Source organism: Oncorhynchus clarkii, chromosome 1, assembly GCF_045791955.1.
Source record: "Oncorhynchus clarkii lewisi isolate Uvic-CL-2024 chromosome 1, UVic_Ocla_1.0, whole genome shotgun sequence".
NCBI lineage: Eukaryota > Metazoa > Chordata > Actinopteri > Salmoniformes > Salmonidae > Oncorhynchus > Oncorhynchus clarkii.
In genome coordinates, this window is record NC_092147.1 from 15510408 (window position 1) to 15529509 (window position 19102).

The window sequence follows — 19102 nt, forward strand, 5'->3', positions numbered from 1 at the left end:
CTCGAATCCCACTGTACCTTCTCCGCTGTGCAATCTGGTTTCCGAGCCGGTCACGGGTGCACCTCAGCCACGCTCAAGGTACTAAACGATATCATAACCACCATCGATAAAAGACAGTATTGTGCAGCCGTCTTCATTGACCTGGCCAAAGCTTTCGACTCTGTCAATAATCATATTCTTATCGGCAGACTCAGTAGCCTCGGTTTTTCTAATGACTGCCTTGCCTGGTTCACCAACTACTTTGCAGACAGAGTTCAGTGTGTCAAATCGGAGGGCATGTTGTCCGGTCCTCTGGCAGTCTCTATGGGGGTGCCACAGGGTTCAATTCTGGGGCCGACTCTTTTCTCTGTATATATCAATGATGTTGCTCTTGCTGCGGGCGATTCCTTGATCCACCTCTATGCAGACTACACCATTCTGTATACTTCTGGCCCTTCCTTGGACACTGTGCTATCTAACCTCCAAAACGAGCTTCAATGCCATACAACACTCCTTCCGTGGCCTCCAACTGCTCTTAAACGCTAGTAAAACCAAATGCATGCTTTTCAACCGATCGCTGCCTGCACCCGCACGCCCGACTAGCATCACCACCCTGGATGGTTCCGACCTAGAATATGTGGACATCTATAAGTACCTAGGTGTCTGGCTAGACTGTAAACTCTCCTTCCAGACTCAGATCAAACATCTCCAATCTAAAATCAAATCTAGAGTCGGCTTTCTATTTCGCAACAAAGCCTCCTTCACTCACGCCGCCAAACTTACCCTAGTAAAACTGACTATCCTACCGATCCTTGACTTCGGCAATGTCATCTACTAAATAGCTTCCAATACTCTACTCAGCAAACTGGATGCAGTTTATCACAGTGCCATCCGTTTTGTTACTAAAGCACCTTATACCACCCACCACTGCGACTTGTATGCTCTAGTCGGCTGGCCCTCACTACATATTCGTCACCAGACCCACTGGCTCCAGGTCATCTACAAGTCCATGCTAGGTAAAGCTCCGCCTTATCTCAGTCCACTGGTCACGATGGCAACACCCACCCGTAGCATGCGCTCCAGCAGGTGTATCTCACCGATCATCCCTAAAGCCAGCACCTCATTTGGCCGCCTTTCCTTCCAGTTCTCTGCTGCCTGTGACTTGAACGAATTGCAAAAATCGCTGAAGTTGGAGACTTTTATCTCCCTCACCAACTTCAAACATCTGCTATCTGAGCAGCTAACCGATCGCTGCAGCTGTACATAGTCCATCGGTAAATAGCCCACCCAATTTATCTACCTCATCCCCATACTGTTTTTATTTATTTACTTTTCTGCTCTTTTGCACACCAGTATCTCTACCTGCACATGACCATCTGATCATTTATCACTCCAGTGTTAATCTGCTAAATTGTAATTATTCGCCTACCTCCTCATGCCTTTTGCACACAATGTATATAGACTATTTTTTTCTACTGTGTTATTGACTTGTTTATTGTTTACTCCATGTGTAACTCTGTGTTGTTGTCTGTTCACACTGCTATGCTTTATCTTGGCCAGGTCGCAGTTGTAAATGAGAACTTGTTCTCAACTAGCCTACCTGGTTAAAAAGCCTCCCCGGTTGAAATAAAAATAAATAAAATACATTTAGCCTCAAATAAAATGAAACGTTTAATTTGATTTAAATAATGCAAAAACAAAGTGTTGGAGAAGAAAGTAAAAGTGCAATATGTGCCATGTAAAAAAGCTAACGTTTAAGTTCCTTGCTCAGAACATGAGAACATATGAAAGCTGGTGGTTCCTTTTAACAGGAGTCTTCAATATTCCCAGGTAAGAAGTTTTAGGTTGTAGTTATAGGATTTATAGGACAATTTCTCTCTATACGATTTGTATTTCATATACCTTTGACTATTGGATGTTCTTATAGGCACTTTAGTATTGCCAGTGTAACAGCATAGTTTCCGTCCCTCTCCTCGCCCCTACCTGGGCTCGAACCAGGAACACATCGTCAACAGCCACCCTCGAAGCAGCGTTACCCATCGCTCCACAAAAGCCGCGGCCCTTGCAGAGCAAGGGGATCAATTAATCCAAGTCTCAGAGCGAGTGACGTTTGAAACGCTATTAGCGCACACCCCGCTAACTAGCTAGCCATTTCACATCGGTTACACCAGCCTAATCTCGGGAGTTGATAGGCTTGAAGTCATAAACAGCTCAATGCTTGAAGCACAGCGACGAGCTGCTGGCAAAACGCACGAAAGTGCTGTTTGAATGAATGCTTACGAGCCTGCTGGTGCCTACCATCGCTCAGTCAGACTGCTCTATCAAATCATAGACTTAATTATAACATAACACACAGAAATACGAGCCATAGGTCATTAATATGGTCGAATCCGGAAAATATCATCTCGAAAACAAGACGTTTATTCTGTCAGTGAAATACGGAACCGTTCCGTATGTTATCTAACGGGTGGCATCCATAAGTCTAAATATTCCTGTTACATTGCACAACCTTCAATGTGTCATAATTACGTATAATTCTGGCAAATTAGGCAGCCCAAACTGTTGCATATACACTGACTCTGCGTCCAGTGAGCGCAAGAGAAGTGACACTATTTCACCTGGTTAATATTTCCTGCTAACCTGGATTTCTTTTAGCAAAATATGCAGGTTTAAAAATATATACTTGTGTACTGATTTTAAGAAAGGCATTGATGTTTATGGATAGGTACACATTGGAGCAAGACAGTCCTTTTCCTCGAATATGCACCGCATCGATTATATGCAACGCAGGACACGCTGGATAAACTAGTAATATCATCAACCATGTGTAGTTAACTAGTGATTATTATTGATTGATTGTTTTTTATAAGATAAGTTTAATGCTAGCTAGCAACTTACCTTGGATTCTTACTGCATACTGCATTCGCGTAACAGGCAGTCTCCTCGTGGAGTGCAATGTAATCAGGTGGTTAGAGCGTTGGACTAATTAAATAAAGGATAAATAAAGGTGTTAAAAAAATAAAGTTAAAAACTAAAAATAGGCCAAATCGGTGTCCAAAAATACCTGAAAAAAACTGAAAATCGTCCCTAATTAAACCGGCCATTCCGACTAATCGGTCGACCTCTAATATTGAAGCAACATCAAGACATGTCAGGGCGTTAACTAGAGGTCGACCGATTAATCGGTATGGCTGATTAATTAGGGCCCATTTCAAGTTTTCATAACAATCGGAAATCGGTATTTTTTGACACCGATTTTGCCGATTATTTTTTTACGCCTTTATTTAACTAGGCAAGTCAGCTAAGAACACATTCTTATTTTCAATGACGGCCACGGAACGGTGGGATAACTGCCTTGTTCAGGGGCAGAACGACAGATTTTCACCTTGTCAGCTCGGGGGATATAATCTTGCAACCTTACAGTTAACTAGTCCAATGCATTAACGACCTGCCTCTTGTTGCACTCCACAAGGAGACTGCCTGTTATGCGAATGCAGTAAACCAAGGTAAGTTGCTAGCTAGCATTAAATGTATCTTATAAAAAACAATCAATCAATCATAATCACTAGTTAACTACACATGGTTGATGATATTATTAGATATTATCTAGCGTGTCATGCTAATCTGACTGAGCATACAAGCATCTAAATATCTGACTGAGCGGTGGTAGGCAGAAGCAGGCGCATAAACATTCATTCAAACAGCACTTTCGTGGGTTTTGCCAGCAGCTCTTCGTTGTGCGTCAAGCATTGCGCTGTTTATGACTTCAAGCATATCAACTCCGGAGATGAGGCTGGTGTAACCGAAGTGAAATGGTTGGCTAGTTAGCGCGCGCTAATAGCGTTTCAAACGTCACTTGCTCGCTCTGAGCCTTGGAGTGGTTGTTTCCCTTGCTCTGCATGGGTAATGCTGCTTCGAGGGTGGCTGTTGTCGTTGTGTTCCTGGTTCGAGCCTAGGGAGGAGCGAGACGAAAGCTATACTGTTACACTGGCAATACTAAAGTGCCTGTAAGAACATCCAATAGTCAAAGGTTAATGAAATACAAATGGTATAGAGAAATAGTCCTATAATTCCTATAATAACTACAACCTAAAACTTCTTACCTGGGAATATTGAAGACTCATGTTAAAAGGAGTGCAGCTTTCATATGTTCTCATGTTCTGAGCAAGGAACTTAAACGTTAGCTTTCTTACATGGCAAATATTGCACTTTTACTTTCTCCAACACTTTGTTTTTGCATTATTTAAACCAAATTGAACATGTTTCATTATTTATTTGAGGCTAAATTGTTTTATTGATGTATTATATTAAAGTTAAATAAGTGTGAAAAGTGTTGAGTGTGAGGTTGTTTTCCTGACACCACACTCCGAGGGCCCTCACCTCCTCCCTGTAGGCCGTCTCGTCGTTGTTGGTAATCAAGCCTACTACTGTAGTGTCGTCCGCAAACTTGATGATTGAGATGGAGGCGTGCATGGCCACGCAGTCGTGGGTGAACAGGGAGTACAGGAGAGGGCTCAGAACGCACCCTTGTGGGGTCCCAGTGTTGAGGATCAGCGGGGTGGAGATGTTGTTACCGACCCTCACCACCTGGGGGTGGCCCGTCAGGAAGTCCAGTACCCAGTTGCACAGGGCGGGGTCGAGACCCAGGGTCTCGAGCTTGATGACGAGTTTGGAGGGTACTATGGTGTTAAATGCTGAGCTGTAGTCGATGAACAGCATTCTCACATAGGTAGTCCTCTTGTCCAGATGGGTTAGGGCAGTGTGCAGTGTGGTTGAGATTGCATCGTCTGTGGACCTATTTGGGCGGTAAGCAAATTGGAGTGGGTCTAGGGTGTCAGTTAGGGTGGAGGTGATATGGTCCTTGACTAGTCTCTCAAAGCACTTCATGATGACGGAAGTGAGTGCTACAGGGCGGTAGTCGTTTAGCTCAGTTACCTTAGCTTTCTTGGGAACAGGAACAATGGTGGCCCTCTTGAAGCATGTGGGAACAGCAGACTGGGATAAGGATTGATAGAATATGCCCGTAAACACACCAGCCAGCTGGTCTGCGCATGCTCTGAGGGCACGGCTGGGGATGCCGTCTGGGCCTGCAGCCTTGCGAGGGTTAACACGTTTAAATGTTTTACGTCGGCTGCAGTGAAGGAGAGTCTGCATGTTTTGGTTGCGGGCCGTGTCAGTTGCACTGTATTGTCCTCAAAGCGGGCAAAAAAGTTATTTAGTCTGCCTGGGAGCAAGACATCCTGGTCCGTGACGGGGCTGGTTTTCTTTTTGTAATCCGTTATTGACTGTAGACCCTGCCACATACCTTGTGTCTGAGCCGTTGAATTGCGACTCTACTTTGTCTCTATACTGACGCTTAGCTTGTTTGATTGCCTTGTGGAGGGTATAGCTACACTGTTTGTATTCGGTCATGTTTCCGGTCACCTTGCCCTGGTTAAAAGCAGTGGTTCGCGCTTTCAGTTTCACGCGAATGCTGCCATCAATCCACGGTTTCTGGTTTGGGAATGTTTGGGAACGACATCTTCAATGCACGTTCTAATGAACTCGCTCACCGAATCAGCGTATTCGTCAATATCGTTGTTGGACGCAGTGCGGAACATATCCCAGTCCACGTGATGGAAGCAGTCTTGGAGCGTGGATTCAGATTGGTCAGACCAGCGTTGAACAGACCTGAGCGCGGGAGCTTCTTGTTTTAGCTTCTGTCTGTAGGCAGGGAGCAACAAAATGGAGTCGTGGTCAGCTTTTCCGAAAGGAGGGCGGGGAAGGGCCTTATATGCGTCACGGAAGTTAGAATAGCAATGTACGGCTGTGATTATAATCGAAGAGAATTCCCTTGGTAGATAATGCGTTCGACATTTGTTTGTGAGGAATTCTAAATCAGGTGAACAGAAGGACTTGAGTTCCTGTATGTTGTTGTGACCACACCACGTCTCGTTAACCATAAGGCATACGCCCCCGTCTGTCTCTCTTCTTTCCAGAAAGATGTTTGTTTCTGTCGGCGCGATGCGTGAAGAAACCAGCTGGCTGCACCGATTCCGTTAGAGTCTCTCGAGTGAGCCATGTTTCCGTAAAGCAAAGAATGTTACAGTCTCTGATGTCCCTCTGGAATGCTACCCTTGCTCGGATTTCATCAACCTTGTTGTCAAGAGACTGGACATTGGCGAGAAGTATGCTAGGGGGTGGTGTGCGATGTGCCCGTCTCTGGAGCCTGACCAGAAGACCGCTTCGTTTCCCTCTTTTACGACGTCTTTGTTTTGGGTCGCAGGCTGGGATCCATTCCGTTGTCCTGGGTGAAATGCAGAACACAGGATCCGCTTCGGGAAAGTCATATTCCTGGTCGTACTGATGGTGAGTTGACTTTGCTCTTATATTTCAGTAGTTCTTCCCGACTGTATGTAATGAAACCTAAGATTACCTGGAGTACCAATGTAAGAAATAACACGTAAAAAAAAAAAACTGCATAGTTTCCTAGGAACGCGAAGCGAGGCGGCCATCTCTGTCGGCGCCTGAAGTAGAACCCAGTCATCAGAGGATTTGCAATAATCTGTATTATCTTCCAGTGGAGGAGTGCAAAGGGTATGAATGTGGGGGGTGTTCATAGACAAAACAAAGGCCTTAAAAATGTCCACAATCTTCTCGGCCACATGTCACTAGTACACACCACCTCAATACTGCTCAACTAACAATACACAACTTGCAAGCAAACTCCCTTTTAATTAAAATGTCAACCCAAATACTTCTGGCAGGGCAATAATAGTCCAGCACTAATGAACATCAACAGGAAGTGCACTTGAAAAATAGAAAGTCTGCTGCAGTGTAAAGCACTGGAACGATAGAGGGAAGAAAAAGAAAGAGAGATCTTAGCTGTGGTCTTCGGGCTTGCAGTTGTCCTGTCTGACTGCCCGATGGTTTGTATGTCAAAGCTTCGAAACAATGTTGCTACTAATCAATGTGATCCACAACCGGTGCGGTCCCAAACGATGACAACCACGACCTAGAGCAGTCACACCGATGATTGAGTTAAATACTTTATTAACTATTGTGACAATAAACAAAACGTATGCAGCATAGCATACACAATTAAACTGTCGCGCCAACCCAGAGCTCCTCCCCAGAGAGCTGAAAAAGCTGTCTTTATTTCCTCCTTCCTTACTGTTGATGCGCTCTTAAAGTGGCAACGCACGGTGAAGGCTCCGTGCAGGATTTCGCCACAGTATTGCCTCGGAGGACAGTGTCTTCCAGAAAAGTATCATATGACTGAAATGAATTTTTTGACAAAAATGGTCAATAATCAGGATAAAACGCTCTTCAAAGTCCTCCTAGCACACAGCGCAACCCCCTTTCTTCAGGTCCTCAAAGAACTTCTGCAAACTGATGTTTCTCAGACTGCAGACTCCTCTTCAATCAAAACTGATACTCCTCTGAGACACCAGCTTAACCATTGCCTGATTAGCAAAAGTCCCAATAACGGAGAACATATTATAGAATAAAAAGACCCACACTCTATCTTGCCCTATGAAACATTACAACAAAGACCCAAACTTTATCCTATGAACGATTCAGTTGCTGCCCTCTTAAACCTTATAGATGTGTTGAAGCTCTGCTCGAATGCTACACATGAAGCTCTACACTCAAATGCCATGTCTTTTTCACCATTATCATATTGAGGGGTGCATGCACAATGTGATCAAATGCTCTACTATCATGGTTCTGATATGTTCTATATTTTTCACCATGTTAACAGGCATTTAATAAACATACAACCTTTAGAGTTGTGTCCATTTCCTGAAGATGCATATCATTATAGTAGACTATACAATGTTTTACAGACATCTACCATAATTTAAGAGGTACTTAATGGTGTTCCACAACTCAATAAAATACTTTGGAAAGACCCAGCATCACAAATGGCTTCTATTGATTGTGCAGCATACCGTGGGATGGCCCTGGATGTAATATGGCTGGGCACATTAGTTTACCAATGTTAGCTAGCCATGCTGCCTCATGCTAGTTGTGTTAAACCCAGCGATAGATTTGTTTCATTACTGGTAGCTAGCATGTTTTATCTATCAGTGAACATTGCTTTGGTGATTGATTCAATGGGTAGTCATGGATACAGCACTCTACTGATTACACAACCAAAGACGTGTGCCTCACCATGCAATAATTACTCCAAATGCACCTTTATTATTTATTACATACCTTTCAACGACTGTTGGAAACTGGAAAAGGGATTTTCCTCCCTTCCATTTTACAGTAAACAAGGTATTTATTGATGACATATGTTTCTTATCGTGAAAAAAAGTTGATTCACAGAAGAGGTACTAGTAGTGGGAAAACATGCAAAGAAATCAATTTCTAGATTTTTAAGTCCAGTACGTTGGGGTGAATTAGCTAGCCAGCTAGGAATCTACTTGGGACAAGCTAGCTAGGTAGCTACTGCCAAGAAGAGGATGAAGACCATTTGTGCCTTACTGAATATGCATTACCTTCATTAGGAAAACACCCACCATCTAGTGCACTCATCCTACACAAAGTAATCTCTATAAACAATTAGGTAAGTCAAGTCTACTGAACTTTGTGCACTCTGTTATAGATTCTAGTTTTGGAAACAGAAAACTGTATGGAGATCAAATGTTTGAGAAAATTAGCAGAATGTCAGCCAAAATCCATCTAGCTCAATCTTCTCCCACGGCCGGCAAACGGGCTTCCTATCACGGCCATATTTGGTAGTGAGAGGAAACGCAAACCGAATGTCTCACATTTATACATATCCCTCTCATCTATCTTTGGCTGTGCCACTTGGGAGATGCTAACCGTACTATTTGTGACGTGAATTTAATATATCCTTATGGATCATAGTGTGAATATAGTTAGTATACAAAAAGTTTCCGGATGCGGTACTAAATTCGCCAAAACATGAGGTATACACGCAGAGGACACTATTTTCGTACTTTAGGACCCATAATGCAATTCTTCAGGAAATTGCCGTGGCTTCACCGCAGTCGAAGTACAACGAGAGCGGATACAAATTCATTGCTTTAACCAATTATGACAAATGTTAAGAAAATGTTGAGCAATGTAATAAAGTAATTACTTTTCAAATAAGTTACCTTACACGTTATATTGGTTGACAATGTTAGCTACGCTGTCCTTACGAACCACATAGCGTATCAGTACAGCAGCGTTAGGTACCGGTATGTTGTTAGCTAGCACCTAACGTTAGTTAATATAACTATAGGCTAATTAACTACCCAAAGTTGATTTACTTGATTATTCCCGTCACTCTTAGCTTCGCTGAATGGTATAGTCGTTGGGCGTTCCCAATGGACATTGGGGGGCTTTCGTAAGTTCGCTCTGGCTATCTACTCCGATTTCAGAGCACTCGTCTGAGTGTACCAGAGCGCAGAATAATTTATTTACGAGCGCTCAACACCGGTTGAATATGGCTGGTGTCGTTAAACGTCGGCAAAAATAGCGCAATTAAATTGTTGCCAGCAGCACAGTTAGTCACCTACGCTCTGGATAATAAACTGCCGAACCAGCTCTGATAGGACGGGTAAAGTAGTAGCTAGCAAGCAAGCTAGCTAACGTTAGCGTGGGTGCTTGACTCCCGTTGTAACTTGGTCAGGACGCTCAAATCAACCCTACTACTCCGCCCGAACGTAGTGTGCGCTCCGAAAGTGAAACGCTCTGCCTTTACAAACCAACAATGCTCTGAATTTACGAGCGCACTCTTGCACTCCAGATTGCATTTAACACACCCGAAGTCGTAAAATATATCTAGTAAATGTGTTATGCTAACTAGCTAGCAAGAGGTTGCATAGCAACTGCATCAACTTCCGGTAGACAGTCTAAGCGCTTGTACGCTCAAATTAATTTGAAAACTGAAAGCATACGTTTACAGTATAACGTTACTAAAATGAATAGTATGTCGTATATACTCGTTAAATATGTAGTATACAGTATTGTAATGAAACAGCAGGGAGCAGGTCTCGACCCCGAGGTCCGGCGCGCTATCGACTGTGCTGCAAAAGCATGTTCGTGCGGCAGAGTCGATTTCCGCGCTTATAAACCCAGGGTCGTTACAGTATGTTTGTCTGGGTAATCGAACACAGTTTAGGACTCCCATTTACAACCGGAAGTGACTTTTCGTAGGTTAGGAGAGCATGTGTCACCCCAAGTGGTGTGTTTTTAGGGAATCTCTTGTTCTAAACGTAGCCATGTCCAAATACATTTCAGTTATATCTTCAGACAGCTATGAACAGCGCATACGCCGCTAGCAAGGTAGCCAGCTTTTAAACGTTTGCAAGTTAGCTAGCTACCTTTCTCTGGATTTCCCACACGTTGAAGTTTTTCCCGAGTTGGGCTCCGAGGATGTACTCTCCATTCAAAACTGTGAGGGACCTCGAAGAAGTATTGCCAAGAGATTTGTACCAAAATGGAGTTCGAGAACGGCACAGTTCCATAGCTGTCCAGCCGAATCGGCACATAAAACTATTTCTATAGGCGCTGACATCTTGGAAGAGAGCGCGTGTTGGATTGAAAGTGAAGATTACGTACTGCGCATGCGTTCATTGTGTACTAATCGAAGCTATGGGTTATGTCGGCCATAACGTTGGTAAAGTTATTACACAGTGTTTATAAACCCAGAGGAGAAACATATTGAGACTTCCGGGAACGCGTGATAAACAGACTAAGCAGACTAGATATAATATACTAGCCTAAACAATATATACTGACAAAAGCACAAATCACAGCATACTACAGGTCGCGGAGGGACCTACAATTTTAGGTGTGGAGAATAACTGAGAATGTCAGTTATGTTGACTTTTTAAAAATGTAATTCTTCTCCAAAATGAATGAAAATAAAATTATACTTCACATCTAAAATATAATTTCTCCCTCCAGAAATGAGCCCTATAAAATATTTGACAATATTATCAGATCGGTATGCTATTTAGCAATAAGCATTAGGTATCATCAGGTATCACCAGTTTACGTGATGCAGCCAAGTGGCTATAAATAAGTAGGCTGAGGGTTGCCCCTTTGGCTAATCATTAGCTAGATCATAAACTCAAGTCTAAACATTGCTAGTTAGCAACATATTGATGACTTGAATGTCCCCATAACAAACAGTTATGAAAATCTCCTTGCAATAGAGCATGCAGGGAAATATTATATAAGGTTCTACAGTATGTAAAACCCTACTTGCCTTCCAAATAATCTTTCTTGCCTTCCAAAGAATCATCAAAGAGCCATTTCTTTCAAAAACCGTTCTTAGGATGTTAAAAGGTCTAGGTAGAACCCTTTGCCTTACAAAATAACAATTTCTTCCAAAAACGGTTCTTAGGATGTTAAAGGGTATAGGTAGAACCATTTTGGAACCCTTTTTTTCTAAGAGTGTGGTTGTCTAAAGTGTGCTATAGAGTTTACAGGTTGCGGTTCCTCATTGCGATTGGTTATTCCCATAATTTGCAACAATGCTAATGAGCTTCATCACTATCTTTCCTGCGGTACCTCAAACTGTTGTGATTACCAGTTGAGATAAACTTTTATGAAAACCTACTCTGAACTGGGAGTTTTTTTCTCTTAAAACATGTTTCTGAGATCAAATCTAAATCAAATCAAATGTATTTATATAGCCCTTCGTACATCAGCTGATATCTCAAAGTGCTGTACAGAAACCCAGCCTAAAACCCCAAACAGCAAGCAATGCAGGTGTAGAAGCACGGTGGCTAGGAAAAACTCCCTAGAAAGGCCAAACCTAGGAAGAAACCTAGAGAGGAACCAGGCTATGTGGGGTGGCCAGTCCTCTTCTGGCTGTGCCGGGTGGAGATTATAACAGAACATGGCCAAGATGTTCAAATGTTCATAAATGACCAGCATGGTCCAATAATAATAAGGCAGAACAGTTGAAACTGGAGCTGCAGCACGGTCAGGTGGACTGGGGACAGCAAGGAGTCATCATGTCAGTTAGTCCTGAGGCATGGTCCTCCGAGAGAGAGAAAGAAAGAGAGAATTAGAGAGAGCACACTTAAATTCACACAGGACACCGAATAGGACAGGAGAAGTACTCCAGATATAACAAACTGACCCTAGCCCCCCGACACATAAACTACTGCAGCATAAATACTGGAGGCTGAGACAGAAGGGGTCAGGAGACACTGTGGCCCCATCCGAGGACACCCCTGGACAGGGCCAAACAGGAAGGATATAACCCCACCCACTTTGCCAAAGCACAGCCCCCACACCACTAGAGGGATATCTTCAACCACCAACTTACCATCCTGAGACAAGGCTGAGTATAGCCCACAAAGATCTCCGCCACGGCACAACCCAAGGGGGGGGGGGGGGGCTTTGTGGATATGTGCCCAGGGCCTTCCGCTATTTTCCTTGCTCGTTTCTTGCTCTTCAGGGGCCAATGGTAACTTTTCGGATGTCCTGGGGTATCCTAACACCGGAGTGCTGCTGGTCTCTCCTGAGGGGAACAAATCCCTTACCAAGCGCTGTGAACGCTGGTATTTCAATTTTCTCATTGGGTCCCACCCATGATCACCTGCGAGAGGGTGAAAGATACTATTGTTGTTATCGGGAGATTTAATACGGACATTCTATGCAAACACACATGATCATGTTATAGATAACGACCAGTGGAGGCTGCTGAGGGGAGAACAGCTCATAATAATGTCTGGAACGGCGCAAATGGAACGGCATCAAACCATGCTTCCCAATTAAGGTGGCACCAACCTCCTGTGCAACGATCACATAGTTGCAAACAAGGCAACATTGTAGTAAACATGTGTCATCTCATTTGAACATGTGGGCTTACTGTCTGTGTTAGCATCTGTACTCTTATATCATCCCATGATGTCCAAACGATCTGCCCTTTACACTAGACTATCAATCATGCCAAAGAACTAGGCTGCGTCATTTCATTTTAACTTGTTGAACTTTTTTCTATTGCAAAATCAAGAGCTCTGCCTTTGCACCAGTATTACAAGTATGGCAGTAAGTTGACTAACATACTGAGTATGCAATTGTGGATTCCATTCAACTGTACAACCCTTTGTCCCACAAGTGCTCAAATAACTCAGGATCTACTTCTGGGAAGTCACTCTGTAATCTGAAATGGTATCTGAAAATAATGTAAACGGCAGTACGTGAGCCAGGTTTACAATGACAACAACTGTATCTCAACAGGACAAATTTAAGTTGAACAGAATGTTGACTAGAGAAAAGCCAACACCCAATCATCCCTGCTGCAGATGGCTTGTAGGTGATATGGGAGGTGAAGTTGGTCAGAAAGTATCAAAGTGTCAAACTGTTCACATCTGAAAAGGAAATGAACCTCATTGTACACAAACAGAGCCACTAAAAACGCCTCTACTCTTGTGACATGAGATAACGCACAGTTAGGAGGAAGAATTGACTGGCATTAGTTAATAAAGATTTGTTGACAGAAGTGTGTGCCTGCGGGACTTACTCAGATGTATTCTTGGATCAGTGTTTGTTTCCTTCTTCTACACCGAACACTCTGCAAAACAAAATACACAGCCCAGCTAGCACATACCGTTCTGAGAATCATATGTTTCTTAGTGCTTGATGAGAGTGTGGTTGTCCTATGGTTATTTTGCATACAACCTTCCCACAACATTCTGAGAATCATATCGTCAGCTGTAAACTATGAGAATGTGAATGACCATCAGCTACGTGAATATTGACCAACAGTCTATTTTAATATAGTGTCTTCCAGCCGATATACGTTTCTTATGTGGGAATTTCAGTACTTCAGCGTAACGTTTCTTACCACTTTCCTCATGGTTCTATTTAAAGTAATGTTGTCAAATTGTTTCAGAGAACATTAAGAATCAACGTTCATCTGTGGGAATTTCAGTACTTCAGCATAACGTTTCTTACCACTTTCCTCATGGTTCTATTTAAAGTAATGTTGTCAAATTGTTTCAGAGAACATTAAGAATCAACGTTCATCTGTGGGAATTTCAGTACTTCAGCATAACGTTTCTTACCACTTTCCTCATGGTTCTATTTAAAGTAATGTTGTCAAATTGTTTCAGAGAACATTAAGAATCAACGTTCATCTGTGGGAATTTCAGTACTTCATTATGACATTTTCTGCAGGTTTCCTCATTCTATTTAAAGTCATGTTCTCAGAACATTAAGAACACTTTCTATAAAAACAACATGTAAACATTAATAATAATCAAGATTGTTATTTAAAAACATGTACACAGGGTTGGCTCCAGGCATAAGCGACATAAGCGGTTGCTTAGGGTCCTAGGCCACTATGGTGCCCGACCCAAAAAACGAAACAAGAAAAGTATTTTTTTTTCTCAACTTACTGTTAGAATAGTAGAATACACAAGGTGCAAGTTCCAAATTTGGTTGTGCATCAGTAATTTTTCTCTTGTTATGTCAGTGACTGACAGTCAGCTAACAATTTTTTTATTTATAAGTTAATCTAGCCAGCTATCTAAACTTGTAGTAATCATTACCGAATATCGACCCGGCACTCAGGGCACATGCCCAAGGCCCCTGACCTGCAGGGTGCCCCTGTTGATTTTGTTAGCCATTCTCACTCCGCTGTCATTAACATGGCATAATGTTTGGGTTCATGTGCTTGTTGGGCACTAGAGCCGGCCCTGCATATACTGTACATTCCGTTCTCAGTGTCAACAAAACTCTCTATATCCTCTATCTTGTAAAGAGTGTACAGATGTGTTGGCTGCGCCCACTAATTGGCCACACGTGATCTTAATGTGTGTTTGATTCCTTTGAAATGGGGTCTGTTTGAATAGATTAAAATGAATCGCTATGTATGAGTTAAAAAAAAAACATGGCATGCTAGTTGATCCGGTGTTAAATGGCTAGCTAGTTAGTGGTGCACACATGTAGCGTTTCAATTGGTGATGTTACTTGCTCTAAAGCTTGAAGTAGTTGTATCCCTTGCTCTAAAGCTTGAAGTAGTTGTATCCCTTGCTCTAAAGCTTGAAGTAGTTGTATCCCTTGCTCTAAAGCTTGAAGTAGTTGTATCCCTTGCTCTAAAGCTTGAAGTAGTTGTATCCCTTGCTCTAAAGCTTGAAGTAGTTGTATCCCTTGCTCTGCAAAGGGCCACAGCTTTTGTTGGGCGATAGGTAGCGATGCTTCGTGGGTGACTGTTATTGATGTATTTAGAGCAGGGATGGGCAACTCCAGTCCTCAGGGGCCTGATTGGTGTTACACTTTTGCCCTAGCCCCAGGTAATACACCTGACTCCAATAATCAACTAATCATGATCTTCATTTTAGAATACAATTAGTTTAATCACCTTGTGCTTGCTGTGGATGGGGAAAAGTGTGACAACAGTCTGGCCCCTGAGGACTGGAGTTGCCCACCCCTTGTTTAGAGGGTCCCTGGTTCAAGCCCAGGTTGAAGAAGGCCGGAAGCAAGATACACTGGCTCCATCTTGGTGGTACTGTGGACTAATTACCTGGCAAGAGAACAGAAGATCATAGTTTCAAATCTCACTGATGCCGTTTGACAATAAAACATTTTAAATGTTTGCATGATTAATGCCTAAGCCAGTATTTCCTCGAGTACCCCAACACTAAACATTTTTGTTGTAGCTTTTGGACAAGCACACCTAATTTAACTTGTCAACTAATTATCAAGCCATCAATGAGTTGAATCAGGTGAGATTGTCAGGGGCAACAACAAAAATGTGCACTGTTGTGGGTACATGAGGAGTTGGGAAATTCCGGCTTAAGCAAATTAATTGTGTTTTCTGTGCTTTGAGTTCAAATGAGTTAAAACAAAATGTTATTAAAAGTCTAGTTGAAACATGTTCGCAGAACGGTATTTAATTACCTTAAAATAACCTATAATTTCCATTCTCAGAATGTTAATAAAACCTCCCAGGAACACCTTCAGGGAACCATACATAGTAAAACATTCTCAGAACCACCCTGCAACCTAAAAGTGTACGTTCCCAGAACAAGCAACATTTTCACTTCAGTTCTCAGAACGTTAAAAAAACGTTCCGTTTCACAGGTCAGAAAACATATTGCTTTGTTCCCAAAACCAATGGGAAACCAAAAACATATGTTCCCACAACTTCCATGGAACCAAATGTGCTAGCTGGGAGTCCTCCTCCAATGGCTATTGATGAATGTATCCCGGTCAGAGCAAGAAAAGAGTGCTGAGTTTGGCAATAACAAGAGGGCCTGCCTGTGATATTCTCCCAACATTTTCACTTCCATATCCTTCCTCCTTTGGAATTGCTAGTGTTGAGCAAATAGTAGATTTTGAGGTCAGTCTGGTTTCAGTTCGATTATAAAACAATTCTCATGATTTTCTGTTTTGATTATTTTTTTAAACAGTAAATGCATTATGTGGGTTGAACGCTGTAACAATACAGAATAAAACAATTAATAAAAGTCCCATGATGGTAGTGACAGCCCATGACTCCTTAATCACTAATTAACCATCAGTTTATTCACATTACTTTAATAAAATATTTCAGTTGTTGTGTAAGTTACATTTGGTTTATTTGATGATTTTATTATTTTACTCCAAGTTATCATCTCATTTCTATAGAGCTGCTGCCTATGCTGTCTGACAAAATCACAATTTTAGTAGTTCTTCAAAGTATACAAGGTATACTTTTATGACTGCTGAGTACCAATACCTTGCAAAGCAACTGCTCTCTATGTATCCCCTCTTGATCACAGCATTCGTCGGTCTCTTATGTAGCAGGCATAAAAGTAACACAGACCGGACAAGTAGCCGCATAATGGATTATGGTTATTGTAGTTCATCATCAATTTTTTTTTTAGCTCTAAACTATGTAGAACAGTGGCTACAACATTGCACAGTTTGGTTATGATCTAATTTATGTCTCAAGAAACTGCAGCTCAATGTGGCATTGTGTTCACAGAAAAAAAACTGAACAAAATGCAATTGAAATAATTGAACTGATGTTGGTCAATTCAACAAAAAATAACCAACGTTTTGGTTAATCGCTTAGCACTAGGAATTGCACACCTGTCTCAAAACCTTGCACAATTGAAACAAGGTGAAGTATGTGAAAAGGATAGAAATTACTGCACCCCTTCCCTCCAAAACACAGTAGGAAGAGATGGTTAGCTTTTCTAAAAACATGCACAGATTCCACATGTGTTTACAAATCCGTCCAATATCGAAAGGGATGTGTGTACATTAGTGTATATGTGCCCTTATTCAAAGTATGTTAGCAGAGTGCAAATTGTACCTTGACATTTGGGGAGCCCCTATTGTGCCTAATAGTTAAGACATGTCATTTAACGGTAACAATGTATTACATTTTAATGTGGCATGAACACAACCAGTCATGATGTTTTCATCTGATTGTTGAACAAATCACTTCAGAAAGTAGGCTACCTGCAGCACTTTCATCCATTCCAAAATCATTTCAGCATCCAAACCACCTGATTAATGGAAAGAAACATCTGTTACAAACACCATCAGTGTAAGGACATTTGGCGATTGTCATTAGACCTACTGCAGTGGGTGTATTCATGGGTGCCAAGGGAAGCCATGCTTCCCCAAAAATGTGAACAAGAAAAAAGAAAGAAATAATTTTACATTTTGCTCCAATTTGTAAGTAGCTGAATCTATCTCATAGGAAAAAGCATCCAAGCGAGCAAAACAGTCTCAGTATCTGTCTCAGTATCTGCAGCCAGTATATCAGATTCAGGATTGCCAAAAAGAGTATGTCATGTTAACATTACTTTATTGGTTTACTGTTACTTCGTATCAAAACATAACCACTTTCGCATTTGCACAGAGGGACAGCTAACGTAAGTCGTCATTGGTTCTAGCTAGCAGTCACTACTTTGGCCATGTTCATTTGCCAAAATATGTTCTTAAACGTTGCAGATAGAAATACCATGAATAGAGCAGGCGTGATTCCTTATTCTACATGCCAGAGAGGGATGTTTGTTCTACATAACAAGCACATTTCTATCTGAATGTTCCAAAATGTTACTTCCTTCATAATGTGCCTTTTGTTTGAAAAATCTGTTCACACTGGTAGCCCAATTCTGATATATTTTCCACTAATTGGTCTTTCGACCAATCACATCACATAAAATAAAGATCAGAACTGGGTTGCCTGCCTAAATGCAGCCTAAGTTAGTTAGCCCATCCTACCAACAATGCCAACAATGAATGTCACCCGACACGCCACGAAAACTCAGTATACTTAGTCAGTTGATTGAAGGTGTAACATCACTTATCCTGCTTTGTCATATACCCCTGTGGGATAGCTCGGAATGAAACCTTCATCATAGGCTGCACATGACCACAGATTTGCATTGGGAAAGAAGCAGGCTAATGGTGGCTATGTTGATTCAAAGTTGTACTAAGCCACCACAATCAGTCTGTGAGGCTAATATAATATTTCCAGACTCCACTTGTAGCGAGAGGGGTTTTGCTTTGCTAAAATTTCAACAAATTGTGCTCTGCAAGTCGACCTTGTAATAGCATACACTTTTAAATGCATCTGTCCAGGGGCTGACTGGGACCAGAAATGAGCCCTGGCATTCCTAACACACCGGCAATTGTTTTTTCTTGAGGCCACCATTATTAGCCAAATTGGCTAAAATGGACCAGCCCATCTGGCTTTTACCCAAAATGCCAGATGGCCAGTCCACCCATGCCAGAGTCCAGACAGTACAGTAGGCTTCTGGCTGCTACCAGACCCCTTTGTGTGAAGGCCAGTAGGGGGCACTCATTGCTCTGATAAAGGAGATTCCAAAACCCTAGGCCAGATTCTTTGGCCACAGGCCAGGGCAATGATAGGAACAGTGTCCTGCAAAGGCTGCCATTGTTCAGAGGAGGTGTTTATCCAAGGTCTTCTCTGTGGTCAGTCACTAGATTCTAGGTTCATCCGGTGATCTGGCCAAATTCCCAACCTGGGCTTGGCTCTTCATGTGATCATGGCCCTATAATCCCCAGTTCACTACAAACCCCTCCCCCATCCATTGCATTCCCTAGGCCGTTGTTGCAAACGTGAATGTTCTCAGCAACAAATATGTATGTTCTTATTTTTATTTTTTTTTTTTCTGAAATAAAATCGACAAAC

The 19102-nt window shown here is 42.2% G+C and overlaps 1 protein-coding gene across 1 annotated transcript in view; it reads right to left on the minus strand.

Moving 5' to 3' along the window:
• LOC139409292 (WD repeat-containing protein 18-like) overlaps positions 1–5579 on the minus strand; it is a 91034-nt gene extending 85455 nt beyond the window's left edge. Inside the window, exon 1 of the mRNA XM_071154667.1 lies at positions 5532–5579. Coding sequence (XP_071010768.1) covers positions 5532–5579 — 48 coding nt within the window. The remainder of the gene's footprint in view (positions 1–5531) is intronic.
• Positions 5580–19102: the final 13523 nt, after the last annotated feature.